Source organism: Pundamilia nyererei, unplaced genomic scaffold (genome assembly GCF_000239375.1).
Source record: "Pundamilia nyererei isolate P.nyererei 1_Seehausen unplaced genomic scaffold, PunNye1.0 scaffold00198, whole genome shotgun sequence".
NCBI lineage: Eukaryota > Metazoa > Chordata > Actinopteri > Cichliformes > Cichlidae > Pundamilia > Pundamilia nyererei.
The window spans coordinates 215,744-232,644 of record NW_005187599.1 but is presented as its reverse complement, the minus strand read 5'-3'; the positions used below and the strand labels follow the sequence as shown (position 1 = coordinate 232,644).

The 16,901-nt window shown below is 38.1% G+C and overlaps 1 protein-coding gene across 1 annotated transcript in view; it reads left to right on the top strand.

Annotated features, from left to right (window-relative positions):
- The window catches only part of rsu1 (Ras suppressor protein 1), a 39,945-nt gene extending 23,497 nt beyond the window's left edge, over positions 1-16,448 (top strand). The window contains exon 9 of the mRNA XM_005747462.2: positions 15,108-16,448. Coding sequence (XP_005747519.1) covers positions 15,108-15,210 — 103 coding nt within the window. The 3' untranslated portion in view covers positions 15,211-16,448. The remainder of the gene's footprint in view (positions 1-15,107) is intronic.
- The last annotated feature ends 453 nt before the right edge of the window (positions 16,449-16,901 follow it).

Here is a 16,901-nt window from a genome sequence, read left to right as displayed (position 1 = left end):
TACCGCCGTGTAATCCATTTATTTCAACAAAGTAACTGTATTCTAAATACCACCTTTTTAAATGGTAACTGTAACGGAATACAGTTACTCATATTTTGTATTTTAAATACGTAACGGCGGTACGTGTTTTCCGTTACTCCCCAACACTGCTCATAGGGTATTGTTTGATTGTTTGTGAAGGTCTGCAGTGTAAATTGGGCCTTATAAAAAAGATATGTCCATCAAGCCAACTTTTAAAAACATCTCAAGCATTAATAACAGAGCACAGCTTGCGGTTCAATACAGCAACAAAATATTCATACATTTCAGTTTTTTAAAATATCCACCATAAAACATTTGTGGTGGATTGCATTGTTGCAATTTTTCCTGGACTATAACTAAAATGTGTGCCGTTATAATTCAGCTCTGCCAGCCAAGAACGCTCGGGTTGTATTTTAGGATAAACAGTTGCACATCATGATTATTTGTATCGGTCAGGGTGGATGATGGAGCATTTACCTGCACTATATAGTCGACTCCAACTCTGTCTATGCAATCAATCACTGTCACTGCTGAAGTCAGCATTCATAAAAGCAACATATGCATAATCACTCCCATCTGTACACCTGCAGACAAACCAAAAGCTTATCCACAACAAAACAATTTCTTCTTTAAAAAAGCTTAAGCAAGGAACCGGGAGCCTTGCATAAGGCGTGCAAGTTGTGTCTTGTAATTAATCCAGACCAACGCAATTCGGCTTGAGTTGCGTCCCTTTCAATTGAAGTCAAGGTGAAAAAATACGTCAATTAGACAGCTTTATGTTTGTGAAGATGTTTCACTTCTCGTGATTTATCCCAAGTGAAAAATCACATTTTTGATACTCTGTAACAGATCCAGTTGGCATCACAGAGTTGCAACTACTGGCGCATGTATAGGACTTGCAGAAAGTGATTTTAAAAAAGCCATCTTCACTGAAAATGGTTCTTAGATACATAATATGATGACCTTTAATAGGAAGGGGGGAAATAGACAAATTTAATTAATGTAAGGATTTTTAATTTTATTGGATCGTTTTCATAATTTTTTGATCACTTTTAATACAGCAAATATTGCACTAACACTACAGCCACACTAAGGAAAACAGTGGTTCGATGTCACAGTACAGTCAACATTTTTGCAACCTTTTGCTATAAATCTTTGTCTTTGAAATGGTTGCTTGACTAACAGGGATCATTTCTTTGACAACTTGCAGTCAGTTGCTTTTCTTCAAAGAGATTTCGTTACCTAAAGACCGTGAAATAACTGACAGTCATTCTGCTTGGTTCTGCACTGTTTGACGTCAGTTAAACAGAAATTCATAAGAACTACTTACATTTGAGTTCAGCTATCACCTCAAAGATTTGAAACAGAATTTCTTTCACAGACCACTTTGCTTTTGTATATGAATAAAAGCAATATACAATTAGTCCCTTATTGCAAAAACACAAAGTATGTATTGTCGTTATTATCGTGAGTCGTTCAACATCCTAACCACATGCTGCTGGAAGCAGATAAAGTATGCATTTGACGAATGCTGATTGGTTTACTGGTGAGCTGGAATAGGGAAGGGAGTTACGGTGACAGAGTTCACCAGAAATGTGAAAACTGTGAGGAAAAAAAAGATAAAACTTCAAAGATCGAAAACTACAGTATAAAAAACACAGACCGTTGCTGCAGTAGAAAACTTTTGTTGTTTTTAATGGTCTTTTGTTATAACTTCAATCTTATGTGTGATTGGCTGGCGGAGTGACCCACAGACCAGTTATACCACATACTTTGTACAGTGACAATAAATTCTGCTCAAGCCGTAACTTATGTTAGTTTTGGTAAGTGGTGTTTATGTCAGAGGTCATTGTGTTAACATAAGGATTTTATGAGCGTGATTGCTATCAGACCAATGGAAGGATTAGTTAACAAAAACAGAGAAAAATGTATGAAAATAGATTTATTGGGGATTAAACTATAATAAAAAATGCTGAACATTTAGCTCATTTCATATAACATGCTGATCCAGTATCCACATTCAGAGGCTAAGTGACTAAACTTTGAAAAAATACCACATTATGGATAACTGTTTATTTTCATTTAAGTCTTCAGTTACTCCTTATGTGATGAACAAGGTCTACGCTGGTCTCAGCATCTGGACAAGCTTAACTCCACTCATGGCTGGTTTTCAGTTTGCTGTCCCAAACTGTGAAAGACACAATATGAATAGGCTGTGAAAATAAGTAAATAAGAAATATGTATTACTGTAAAACAGCACAAAGGACACACATACACACACATTCACATCTAGCAGCAGCCTTTCTTTTGACAGGTGTTAATTTCTTCACAGCTTTATTTACACCTGACTAAATGTCCTTCCTCTTCAAATCGTGTCAACACACTCACACATACACACACGCACACGCACACATACACACACATCTGTCCACACCCCCAGTTTCTGTCTAATGAAAATAGAATGAATATCTGGCTGTTATCATCTTATTGCTGTGGTGGGAAAAAGTCATTTTAAATATTTTTCAGAATATCTTTTTTTCTGTTGAATCTCTGAAATATTTTTAAAAATGCAGACTATACATAGATTAATTTAAATAAAGTACAGTTGTGGTCAAAAGTTTACATACACTTGTAAAGAATATAATATGGCTCTCTTGAGTGTCTCGTTATTTCTACAACTCTGATTTTTCTCTGATAGAGTGATTGGAAAAGACTCAAAGTTTGGTTCTTTTATGACTTTTGACCACAACTCTATATGTATACCTGTTTAGATGTATTCTCTTCTTCTGTGTCAGATGCGTTTGTCCTACTCCACATGTAGTAGCTGGCTTAGCAGAAATTGGGACCTAAGCTTTAGTATCATTAGTAACAAATTAAATTCCCATTAGGGTTGTTACCGTGTCCAAACAGACCTCATTCTATGCTCTCTTAGGCTGTTATTTCATCCCTCAATAGAAGCTTTTAACCACAACAGTCTAAACAGTTTTCAGTCCTTTGTCTCATATTTGTTCTGGAAACTGGTTGATCCATAAAAGTCACCCTGTACAGCCGCCTATGTCTGCTTATCCATCAAGCTCCCAAAGGCATATTGAAATGACCAATGCAGTCATAATCCATCTGGCCGAAGATGTGTATCGAATGGCTTCAGGAAAATGGTAAACATATTCAACAAAAGATATGTTATCGCCTAGTGCAATCAATTTTACCTAAAGTGCCAAAAATTGCACTTCTGGACTTGAGCTCTTTGAATAAACACTGGTCCTTCGTTGTTACGTTAAACAGATTAATTTTAAATATATATATGTAAAGATTGTTTTACATAATTGTAGCACAGAGTAAAGTAGTACAATGTTGATTTCATTTTTGTGTTAAGTTTTGGTACATTTTTGAATTTTTTTCTAAGAGAGCCACTGAATTTGGGTGAATAAAGATGAGCAGTTTTATTTTGATGCAAATATTTGAACTCTAATGTGGTACAATGATAGGATGCCACTTTGCAACAAGTCCAGTCCTGAAATTAGTCAGAGCTTCAAAACTTCAAAGTGAAAGAAATTTAAAAGCAGCAGAAATAAAGGTTATACCCATTGCTTTCTGTAGAACAGAACACTTACAGAGTAGTCACAGTATGTCTGTAGCAGTAGTATAGGTGAATGTAAAGTCAGTACTGTCACCAAACACTTTTTCATGGAAAAAGAAGTTGCTGAACAAGTTTCTAAGTTTGTCGGATTAAAGAAAACCGACATATTTGTAATAAATGCTGCTAAGAGTGAAGGGGTGAGCTCATATATATTTTTCATTTTAGAAAAAGATGTATTCAAATATCCAAATTAACCTGCAAAATGTATAAATATGAATAGATGCACATTTTTATGTAGTTCTATTTCATTTCATTCCTAATTTTGTAAATTCCACATTTTGTACATGTGAGGAATTTAGTAGAAATGGGCCCATGCCCAATCTGGTTAAAAACTGATGAGTGTAGGGTAGCAGAAGATATCCACTATGATTGTGTAACGAAGGTAAAAGATTTGTTACTTATTTAATTTATGGTTACTAAAGTAGTACTCACATGCACTACATATCTGTCAGAAGACTGGTGGGTCAGCAGGAAATGTAACTAATGATAAAGGCAAAGAACTTTTCCACCATTGGCTAAAAACCTTAGTTGTTTCTCATGAATCTTAGTTAGGAACTTTCTACTCCTTTCCTCTGCCTTTAGTCCCTCTCTGCATTTCCCTTTTCTTATTTTCACTGCAGCTCCTCCTTTCTACAAACATTACTTGACTGTAAATGATACTACGTAATTGCTCGGCAACTCTGTTGAAGATGAGGAGGCTGCAAGAGGAACGCCTCCATCAGATCAATGGCCTTTGGCCTTCATGCACATTTATCATACACGCATATATTCACATAGATATTTTTAACTTTTTAACACACACACACGTACGAAAAAGAAAATCAAATACCAACTTTTATTCTCTTTGCACACGCAGACACACATACAGAACTTTGCTGTGATTAATTAAGCCGTGTGGAATAGCAGAACTCTATAAAGACATCATCAGGAAACTGAATCCATTCGCCTCTTTTCTTCTGATTTTAATTGGCCCTAACAGTTCATCACTGGAGCTATACATGAAAACACACGCACGCACACACAGAAATACACACACTTAAAATAAATAGGAAATCTTTATCTTGACCTCTAGCTAGAACTGTTTTGCTCTTGATTGCTTGCATTGGTCATGTGCCTTTACAACTGGTTTAATATCTGGTTCCAGCCTGCTCAGCACAAGAGCAAGAGAGATAGGAAAGGAATAGGTGGGAGCTGAGACTACATGTCTGCCGCTTGTATTTACATGTCATAGATTTTAATATGTAAAAAAAACAAAACAACGGGAAGAAGTTCTTGTAACTCTGCAAATATCAGATGGCATAGTAATAAGAATGATATAGGGGTAACAATCTAAAACGACAAGCAAATGAATGTAGGGGCATGGGACACAACATGTGTATCCATTGTGCAAACACTGTCCCCAAGACATTATAGGTTGCACAGTGTCGCAAAAAAATTGAAAGAATGAATCCATCCATTTTCTTCGCTTATGGCAGGGATAGCTCAGTAGGTAGCGCTGTGGCCCCATGATCGGAAGGTCAGGGGTTTGAATCCACTGAACGGCTACCCTCAGATACCCCTGAGCAAGGTACCGTTCCTACATACTGCTCCCCAAGCGCCCAGTGGCTGCCCACTGCTTCACTGAGTGAATGGTTAAATGCAGAGAGGGATTTCCCCACAGAGATCAATAAAGTAGACATTATTTACATTATTATTATTTATTTATCCTGATCCGGGTTGCGGGGCCAGCAGCATAAGCAGAGAAGCCAAGAAATCCCCTCTTCCCAGCCATCTCCTCTAGCCTTTCCAGAGGAACACCAAGGAGTTCGTAGGCCAGCGGAGAGATTTAATCTCTCCAGCGTGTGCTGGGTCTGCCCCCGTACTCATCCCTGATCTGGAGTGGCACGCCACCCTTTTCCGGCTGAGGACCATGGCCTCAGATTTGGAGGTGCTGATTCTCATTCCCACCACTTTACACTCAGCTGCGAATGCCTCCAGTGCGAACTGTAGGCCGTCACCTGATGAAGCCAACAGAGCCACATCATCTGTGAAAAGCAGAGATGAGATTCTCAGACCACCCAAGTGGAAGCCTTCCACCACTTGGCTACACCTAGAAATTCTCTCCATGAAAATTATGAACAGAATCGCTGACAAAATTCCTTTTAATGGAATTGAACTACAGTGGTCCCTCGTTGTTACGTTCTAAAAATAACCCGCGATAGGTTAAATCCGTAAAGTAGCCAACTACAAACTTTATACACTTTTCTCAGACAGGCACGAATGTTTTCACATTTTTCTCTCTTGTTTAAACGCTTTCAAAGTTCAAACCTTCGTAGAAAAATAAGTCCAGTATTATAGATTGAAACCAAAGGCACCCGCAGTTGCCTTTGATGGTGCAAAAACGTTTAATCGACATTGTTGTATTTGTTGGGGAGAAAACTTACAAACATACAGTACAGCACTTCAGAGTCACACTGCTAGCGATCGAAGATTTATGTAAATTTGACAAGCTTGAACACATTCTGCACTGTACAAGACCGCAGCACGAGGTTGATTGATAATCGTCTACAGCTGATCAGGACGCAGAAAACAATGCGCTGTAGAAAACAAAAAACATGTAAAATTGCACACAAAAAATCAGCGAAACAGCGAGGCCGCGAAAGGTGAACCGCGTTATAGCGAGGGACCACTGTACTAGTTGAGCACTTTGCTCTCAGATTGCAGTCTTACTTGTGAATTTGTTTTCTTTATAAAAGTTGAATGGGAGGCAGAGCCTTCAGCTGTCATGCCCCTGTCCTGTGGAACCATGTCCCAGTTTGTTTTGATGTATGCGCAATCATCCAGGTAAGGAAATCCCCCCCAAAAAGTTGATTCCCTTCATCTGAACGTAGCATTTTCAGTGGGAGAAATGTTATGCCACTCATTTCTTCAATAATTAATGAAGAAACTCACATCACAGGCTATTGATTGACAGTGATGTTCATTTCAGTCATTGTGCAAATGTCTTCTCTATAAGGTTGGCGAAACCTGCAGTCAGCTGAGAATCAATCAGCTGACTGAAGATGCTACGTCCAGATGAACAGAATCAACTTTTTGGGGGCATGTCCCAGTTTGAATTTGTGAGACAGTCTTTTTGTCTGATTTGAAGATTAGGTATTAAACCTCACCAACATAGGTTTAGGAATGGATCAGGTGAACTTAAACCATTGTATAGTTATGCTGCAAGGTAGCGATAGCCAGCTCTGCATCCCTGTTTTTGTTTCCTCTCTCTCTGCCGTCTGCATCGCTTGCTGTTCCAGACAATAACCCACAAAGCACCCAGTTGGGTAGGATACTGTCAGTCCAATCCCAAGTCAGGGTTCAGGCTGATGTCTATTAGTTCGACGACTGTATGTGATCAGCGCGTTAGGTGCACAGTAGTTAGGGACGCTGTGCTGCTGCATACATCTGTATGCGCTGCTATCTTGTTTCCATCAAGATTGCAGCAATAAATGCTTAATTTACTGCTGGGCTGCATATGAGAGAATTTACTTTTAAAAACCGTTAAAATGTGAAAGTTGTCTTTGAGCTTCCTGGGAGTTTCCAGGTTCAGGACAGAGAAAATAAAAGGGCCAAAACATAAAAGAGATTACGCCCATGGCCTTCATCCCACACTAAAACACGATCTGAAAGAACTGTGATGACATAAATGCACAAAATTAAATTACACATGCAGAATGCAGAATTCATTTTGACCGTGTTTTTGTAATAAAACAAATATCGCATCACTCCACACAGGATGAACAGCAGCATTGTCAAATGCAAATTAGCAAATGACTTGTACTAGTCGCTGTTGTCTGCTGTGTTTCAGGTATCATACACACACCACAGCATGTATGCTACACTATCTGGAGAATTTTAACTGTGATCTCACCATTTTGTGAGGACTGCAGTTCCCCTCAGTGTGATTGTCACTTCAGATGTCTGCTAGTCTGTGTGATCCTTAGACATGTAGAGAAGTCATGACCCCTGCAGGTCCACATGGATATGGAGGTAGAACTGAAGAAGGTTCTGCAACCTCCACGTGGTGGAGATGTTATTTAGTATCTGTGATAGTGACAGTAAAAATTAAAGCTGTTCTGAGTTTGTGCTACACTCTGCATAGCATAAAATGTAGTAAAAATAAATAAAGAAAAAAGTGTTGCTATATTTAGCAAAGGCAAACTGCATATCAAAAAGGATAATCAGAACAGATTATCTAGCATGTTAATTTTGGTTGGTGTAGTTAGATATTTGGTTTCTGATTGTCAAGTATTGTTAATAAAAATATCGACCATTTAAACACTCTTCATTTTAGAACAAGCACAGATTACCTTTATATAGGTTTTTTTTCCTATAGGTTAAATCTTCATTAATAAATCCTACACATTTTTGTATTATCATGCTAATTGGTGTGACTTAATAGTAAGTTTTTATTCCAGTTGCAGAAAACGCAGATCAGTCTTTGTGGCTGTTTTCTGTCGTTTTTGGTTTTGTTTTTATATGTAGATTTTAGATCATTTTCTGGCTGCTACAGGATATTCAGCAGTAGCAGCATGCTTGATGCTGACAACCTCAAGACATGCGATGGACTTTTTTTGTTATTATTTTTGCATGATTGAAAACAATACAGTAAAGTGATTTGCATTTGAAATTGTATTTTATTTAATGACATGGATAATGCTTTTCAGATATGCATCAGAGGGAAGCATTATTAAAGTAATTAGCGTTAATTAATTGCATTTAATACTGTCAGGGTGGGTGTGCCAGTAGCGCCATGAAAATTAGATTAACTGTTTGTTCTAATATGACAGCATATTTGGAGCAATGCACATTTTTATTTGAGGTGGTATCTCATTGGCAGTATTGTCACTACAGCCGCTCACACTTCTTCTATTTAACTTAACATAGGTGTGACTTAAAATTGAAATTAAAAAGCATTAATGAACTGGATCCTAGCATCAATAAGGCTGCATTGTTCTTCTGTCTTAACACTCATTTAATTTTTCCTTTATGACATACTGATCATTTCTCTCTACTCCCGCTCCCCCTCTTCCATTTTATCCATGAGCCTCTCATCCATCAATGCTTGGTACCCATAATTATGCGAATACTGCTTGTTTTGACAACACCAAGTGTGCTGCATTGGCTGTCCACATATTGACTTAATGAATAATCACTTTTGTTGAAAGGAGCATATTCAATCAGTTACCACAGTCCTGAGCTCTTTCAAGCAGCTCTATTGTGTTCATTACAATAGCTGTTTCCACTTTCTTTTTTCACATACTGACAAAATTGTAATCATCTTTGTAAAGGATTTAGATCTTTTTAAAACATTATACAATTTAATCTTATGAAATAGATACACACCTTTTTTTACATTAAGACATAAAAGCACAAAACTTAAAATCAGTTTAGAAGACACATCTATTTGGCAACCTGTCCAGCCTGCACCTAGCCTCTTACCCAGTCTCTCCCTGACCCTGATAGGTGGGGGGTGGAGGTACCATCAGATGCAGATGGGCAGCTAAAGAATTGCCTGAATTACTACACTATTTTAAAATAGTAGCCTTTGTACTTCATTTTCCTTTTTGGCCATAACGATAAACTCTGTCAACAACCACGTCAAAGTGTACCATACCTTTCTCCAACTAAGAGCTTGGATAGCCTAATGCCGCCCACATCGAACAAGTGGTTAAGAGGATTGATGGACAGACAAAGTAGCAATTAGAGTGGTTAACAAGGAAATTTTGTTGATGTTACTATAAAACGTCTTCTTTTTTAATGATGTCCAATTGATTTCACATTGCCAGTGTAAACCCGAGGTATTTTGGTATACTTTTATTCTGCGCTCCTAAGTAGTATCTGTAACCTGCATCAACACCTATCACCAGTTTAGAATCAGTAGTTAACCAAAGCATGCTATCGAACTATGGAAGGAAGCCAGGGCACACATTGGAAACACAGATCAGAGATTTACATCCGGAACCTTCTTTCTGTGATGCAGCAGCACTAAGTATTATCCCATAGTTCACCTTGTTTCCACTGAAAGGTAGAACTATGTCCACAATTCCATGAATTCTGTTAAAGCAACAAAATCGTTATTGCTTTAATCCCCATGCTTTTGACTTGATGACCTTGACCTTTTGAGCTGTTGGTCACAACATATTTTTGTTTTTTGTTTTTTTGCCATATAAATGAAGAGTCATGAAACTTTGAGATCACGCCTCATATTTGGTCATAATCCAGAGAGTATACACAATATATAGCTGTGTTTACAGACTAGATTACAATTATTAAAGGATCATAGAGGGATTAGAATTCATCCTGAGGTTAACATGAGTGGACCATGTTTAACAGTAATCCATCCTGTTGATGTTGACATAATTCAGCCTGGACAAAACTGAGGACCAATAGTGAGACAGTACCATCCCTAGAGCTCTGTTTACATGGTAAAAACTGTCAACTGCCCCTATGCCTGGCTGATTCCAGACACTCCCAGGAGGTTCCTGGCACCTGCCCCTGCCCCATTGTCTCCTCTGGGATGGCCCTAGTGGGCAAAAGCTCTGCAAAGCACAAGGATCCTACTTTGTCTCAACTTGTCTCTCTGTCTGATATGTATCCCTGCAGACCCTAAATGGTGATGTGGTTTCTCCAAACGGACAGGCTTTTTAAAGTAGGGAAATGTTAAATAGGTATCTCTTTAGCCTTACACTGCGCTTTATTGATCAAAAATACTCGCACTCACAACTGTGTGCGTCTGAGATACTTAAGGGTAAATATACTGACCTTCCAATTAGTGAGCAACTCACTCCTTTTGAGCTGTTGCTGCACATGGCTAAAACCCAGCTGGTTTTGTAATACTACATCTAGCTAGAGAGTTGCTGTTGTACTGTTTCCAAGCGTAAATGGGTTTTGCGTGAGTTAAGGCAAAATGCCCATGGAAAGCAAACACTGATGTTAAAATGAAAAAGAGTTGCCTACTGCTATTCCTCCACTGGGTGTATCTCTGTCTGTCCCACTCCTCTCTGTTCTGGCCTGTGTGTCTCTCTGCCCTGGGCTACAGTTGCTTTGATGGGCAGCATGGGAGGGGGTTGGCATATTTAATTCCCAGATGAGAGGTTTGACATGGGATGGAGGCAGGGTGAAGAAAACGAGACACTTCAATCATAGACTGACAGTTTTCACTATTGTGGATTTGTATACGCACATTCTTAGGGTGTGTATGTGTGTGTGTGCGTGTGCATGTGCAGCATTAGCTGTAGAAATTCAGTGACATGCTTAAGCTTTTCTAGTATCTTCAGTGTCTTGTTTTGAAAGCGATGTTTTGAAGTATGTATTTTAGTTTTCTGCGTGCATTGTCTTTTTAGGGCCATAAATAACAGCTATCTGTTCTAGCAATCTGTTCTTAAAAAATATAAAATAAATAATTATTATAATAATGATGGGGCCCTTGCACCCCAGGGTTCAGGGCTTTATGTACCCATTCACATGGGTGTCAATTAGAAAATGTATGCGTGACACCTAATTTAAAATTTTATGATTTGAATTTTTAAAATTTGCTGTGGTGCACTACAACAAAAGCTACACAATTTAGCATGGCTGAGGTCTGTAGTTCAGCCTGACCAAATTTAAAGTTGAACCCTTTAAAGTTGAACTTTAAAGGGTTCACCACTAGATCACTTCACCACTAGATCAGTAGATTGCAGCCTAGTGAGAGGAAAAACAGTGTAATCAACATTGTACCACTGTGCCCCACAATGGCTGCAGCCACCAGGTTTCCATTACTGTTTGGATCCTCCTGGAGTTTTTCCCCTATCCGTAGAAAGCTGTTTAGTCACTGTTTACCTCAGCTATCAATGCCGGGTGAGAAGCACCAAGTTCTGTTTAGGCTATAAGACTTCTGACCGATGACAGCAATATAGCGATATCAATACAAAGATAGAAAATTGCTCCCAGCATGACCTGGAAACACCTTCAAACAAACCCATTCCTGTTCTTCAAATTAAGTCTTGCCACAAGAACTCTGTATTGCTTGGTAGACCACAATAAATTGCTTGTTGGCACAATACCAGCCTTAATTTAGCTGAAATTCTGAATGTTATCTAATAACCAAATAAAAATGGTGAAATTTAGCTTTGATGACTTCCTAGTCCGAGTCTTGTTACATTCTTGCGTGCAGGTATTCCCCCATGCTCCATTTCTATGTAATCTGATTTTAGAAACATTAACTTTGTGGTTAATTTATAAGTTTTGTATCAGGACTTATGGTGAGGCCATATTACAGAAGACCATGGGTGGGCCCTTAATGTCTATTGACATGGTCCCTGGGATGATTAACGGACAAAAACAGTGGATAGCGGTGCCTAGCCCATTAAGCTTGATCTTAAATCATTCACAGAGAACTTTGGCTAAAAGAGGATTACAAATGTCCGTTATTTAACTATGATTATTCTAGGTAATTTCTTGTGGTGTGAGTTTTTAATTAGTATTCAGGGATTTGTATTTAAAATGACTTGCATTTATACGTATAGAAGGAAATCATGGGTGGCTCCTTTTAAATGTTCAGGCCATCTGCTTTCATAACCGCATCTCAGTGTATGCAAGCAAACACTTCAGCATTGACCCTCCAGTTTATGAAGTTTGAATGCCTACAGTCACCCCGTCCACGGACCACCCAAGAGAAAAGCCTGACAGTTGCATAGACTCATCTCATTCAAACCAAACTAACAAATGAAGGGATCTCTGTATGTCTGTCTGACATCTGTCTAGCCTATCTGTGTAGCCTATCACTACAACCGTTCATTCAATTCTATTCAGACTTCAAAGGTGTGTTACTAAAGACGAAAGAAGTGTGTGGATATTACGCTCCTCTGTGACCTCATTAAAATCTCAGCAGTTTGGAAGTTTTTATATAAACCTCAGATGACGGTGACATCTCCCTTTGCCGATGCCAACAAAGGACAGTGTAAATAATGGCTATTGCAGAAACTGTTGGGAAATGCGATCTGATAGTGAGACAAGCTCTTATAGATACACAATTTATGTCTCTGCTGTCTAAAAAGGGCATTTGGCCATATTTGTAACACATTATTGTTTTATTACGCTTTTTCTGGTATATCCATGCATGATAGAAATTGTTCACTTTTGGAAACACATTATTGTTAAAATATATTTTCATTTAGAGATACAAAACAGTTTAAAAGAAACCAGATTTGTGTGCACTACACTGTACATCGCTTTAATTGTTTATCCAAAATAACAACAGCTAAGGAAAGAAACTGTTGTCTTGATATCAATCGCAGAGAGAACAGACACACTGTGACTTTGGTGGCACTTTGACCTGGTGCATCTAGAAATTCCATTAAATCCCATAAGTCACTCCAGGTCCTCTTAACTAAAGCTATTCATCTATTTGGCAGTGTTGAAATGCACATGTGTGCAAGGTTGCCTTGGGTCAGGAGATACAAGTAGAAGAGCATTAGATACCAGTTGGCTGGAAACGGGAGAAATTTACTGAGGCATCGTAACAGCTACAGCTGGAATAAAACAACTGACACCAGATAAAGGAAAATAGAAATAGTTGATGTTTAGCATAGGACAGTTACTAGTTGGAATACTAACGCATTTTTAAGAAGTCCTTTGCATAATTCATTTTTCCACAAAGGGATATACTCATTATGTACACCCTTCACCCCAATTTCCATGCCCCATACCCGATTCAATTGTACATGGTTCCCTAATCTAAGCATTGTCTAATCATAGAAGAGGATAAAGGGTGAATTCCTTGTCTCATTTCAGAAGGAATGAGGCAATGAACAGTTTATACTCTTACCTGAAACTATGTCTAAACACAGATAATTGAATAATTACAACATTTTTGTTTGGCTGTAGCTTTATAGCCATTGCTGGCCTGTGTGCACATGATTATCTCTGCTGTTGAAGGCAGAATTTCAACCCTGGATTCCTTTTCCTACTTGTACTGTTATTTACAATAAAATATAACCATGGTTGCCACAGAGCCAAGCTCATCTGTAACCGGAAGGTTGCCGGTTCGATTCCCCTGCTCTCTGTCCTGGTTGTTGTGTCCTTGGGCTAGACACTTTACCCTACCCCCTACTGGTGTTGGCAGCAATATGGCAGCCTCTATCATTATTATTATATTTTGAATACTATTTAAAATGTTAAGCCTAGAAGAGAGAAAAACAACACGTTTATCTGTGGAAACATCCTGCAGTGAGGAGCAGAGAACTCTTTTCCAGTCCGATGAGCTCTCTTGCTTCTGTGCAAAGATGAGACCCATGGGACGGCAAAGGTGGCAGTGGGGTGAGAGGAGCATGTATGTGTATGTGGTGGTGTGTGTAACTTACACTAAAAGGTATACTGTAATAATATGGACAATCAATACTGAACACAACAACTGTGTGTTCACTGTTGATGATTTTCTTGATTTTCGTGTTACACTTAAATTGTCGGGCTGGGTGTGGTTCAGATCTACCACTCAGGCAATTTGTTGTTTGACCCCTGACCCCTCCTCTTTATGTATCAAAGTATCCTTAGGCAAGATACTGAACCCTGAGTTTCCCGATCCATCTGTCAGAGTATGAGAGATGAGATGAGATGGCCTTTATTTGTCAGTTGCAGGTCTTTTGCAGGTCCTAACCCTAGAGTATGTTTGAATGTTAGATAAAAATGCTTAAAAGGTACAGATAAATGCACCACCTGAATGTTTGTATGATTGGGTGAATGAGACTTGTAGTAGAAAGTGCTTTGAGAGCTCAAATTCAGTAGAAAGGCAGTATATCAGTACGAGTTTTCATACCTTTTCTTTTGTGCATACCCCTCTCATGTTTGTAAGCAAAGACTTTAAAACACACAGGTTATTAGGGTTCTTGGCAGAGAGAGTACTCGTATCTCATGTGAATTAGTTAAAATTAATTCAGTTCACCATATCACTGGATATTTCCACTGATCCACTCATAGCTTGTTTTTGGCCTTGCTAAAAAGGGTGTAACGGCCGTACATCTATTTTAGTTTGCTTCATCATTTCCCCTTTTTTATAAGTAAACATCCACCTGTGTCTGGAGACTTGTTTTACACCATGTAGCATTTTGAGAAGTCATTTTCACAGAGCTTTCATAGTACAGATGTCTTTGAGTTATTGCTCAGCTTAGTCAAATTATCTCTAATTGTATTTGTAGGAAGACAAGGCTACTTTTTAATGGAAGTTAATTCACAAGTCCTAGTGATGCATAAAAAATTTCCTTGTACCTGTAATTTATTCTGACTCATTATGTGTAACAGAGCACTATCCGGGGCCAGTAAAATTCACATTTTTTGGTTGAGTTTTACATGATCTTTTCTGAAAAACATTTGTGCAGTTTTTCGTATGTAATCATAAACATGTACGTTGATATTGAATGTGTCTTCCCTCCTCTTTTCCTCTCCTCAGTCTTTATGGCAGACACATGCAGGCCAACCCAGAACCACCCAAAAAGAACAACGATAAGAGTAAGAAAATCAGCCGCAAACCACTGGCTGCCAAAAACAAGTGAAGAAGAAATAAGAGGATGGAAAATCAACACTTATTTAGCAGCCAGATTCACTGCATGTGCCTTTTGTGCTCCTTTTTTGTTAAAACCCTGTATTGCAGTTAAATATATGAAGAGTGTTTCTGCCTACAATGTGTCATTTGGGCTTGTTAACTCTCAGAGTCTCTGTATTTATGATTTGTTACTTACAGGAACTTGACATGTTACAATTGATAAAGATTGCAAAAATGCGCAAATTGATTTAAGTACAAAACAAATTACTGTAATGTTATCTTTTAGGAAAAAAGGATTTGCTATATACCAAAGGAAAAAACTGAATTAGGATGATTCTACTTTTGTGTGAAAAGAGCTTTTAGGTATTTCAGAAACATTGTTAGGAGAGTTCAGATACACATGTTCTGTTACTTTCAAACTTTCCTATTTAATTATTATAATCTAGCGTAATATTATGGTGCATATAAAAAAATGCATTAACAGCTTATTTAGATGTTGTCATACATTTCGATACATTTGTTTTTATTCGTGCCTAAACTACGGAAACCGGTTAAGCCATTGTCAGTATATCTATCATGTTGCCTGTTGTTTACCAATGCCTTGTAATGAAGCATCAATTTTTTTTCTGTAGCCATCTTCATCTTTGGAAAAATTACACAACCTGCAAAGGAGATCTAACTATGAAACTGAGAGACACTGCAATCATGCATGCCAGCCCAAAATCACCCCCTGATTTACAGTATTTACAGTATTTTTACAGTATTAGGGACCATAATGTACAAAATTAACACCATGTTATAAGACTTGAAATTAACAATTATTAGTGTTAAAGGAAATGTTGGCTGAGGATATCTATCAAGTGATCAGAATGATCATGTTTATGATCTGGCTGCAATCTGAGGACCTGATGTCCATTAGAAGGAATACAGATTTAAGGTATACACTAGCTTTAGCCTTGGAATTATCGTCCGTCCACCTATGGTGAAATCTGCCATTAACTGTGTTCATTCCACTAATGAGAAGAATTTCAAATGAACATGAAATATTATGTTTGAATCCCTCTGTGCTTTCCGTTTCACGTTTTCTCTCACATTCGGTTTTTCAATGCCAAATATTTCACGATCTTTCTGAATGTGTGAATGTAATCCATGTTAAGCTTTTATGCCAGTTCAAAACATGCTGGTCATTAATTGTACTCACTGCATTTCAGCATTTGCAAATAAAAAAGGGTACTTTTGTATTTTTCATTTAAGATTTGAGTGCTCTACTTCCTACAAAATACAGTGGAGGTGCAGATTTCTTTGCATGTATTTCTTTCTAGAAACAGCAACGGCAATTGAGATAAAGAATCAGTGTTTTTGATGCAAAAGTAAAATCTTTTTGCCTGTCTTCTGAATGTGATCTGTTGAATTGTTTTCATTTAATTTCATTTATTTATATAGCGCCAAATCACAACAGCAGTTGCCTCAAAAGGCTTTATATTGAAAGGTAAAGACCCTACTATAATAGAGAGCTACAGAGCTACAGTCTAGGAGCTACAGTGGGAAGTAAAAACACCCTTTTAACAGGAAGAATTCTGTTAAAAACTTTGGGACTCCAGCAAATCAGGCCGAGACCTGAAATCTCGCCGGCTACTCCGGCTTCCTCCCACACTCCAAAGACATGCGGTTTAGTGGGGAAAGGTTAATTGGAAACTCTAA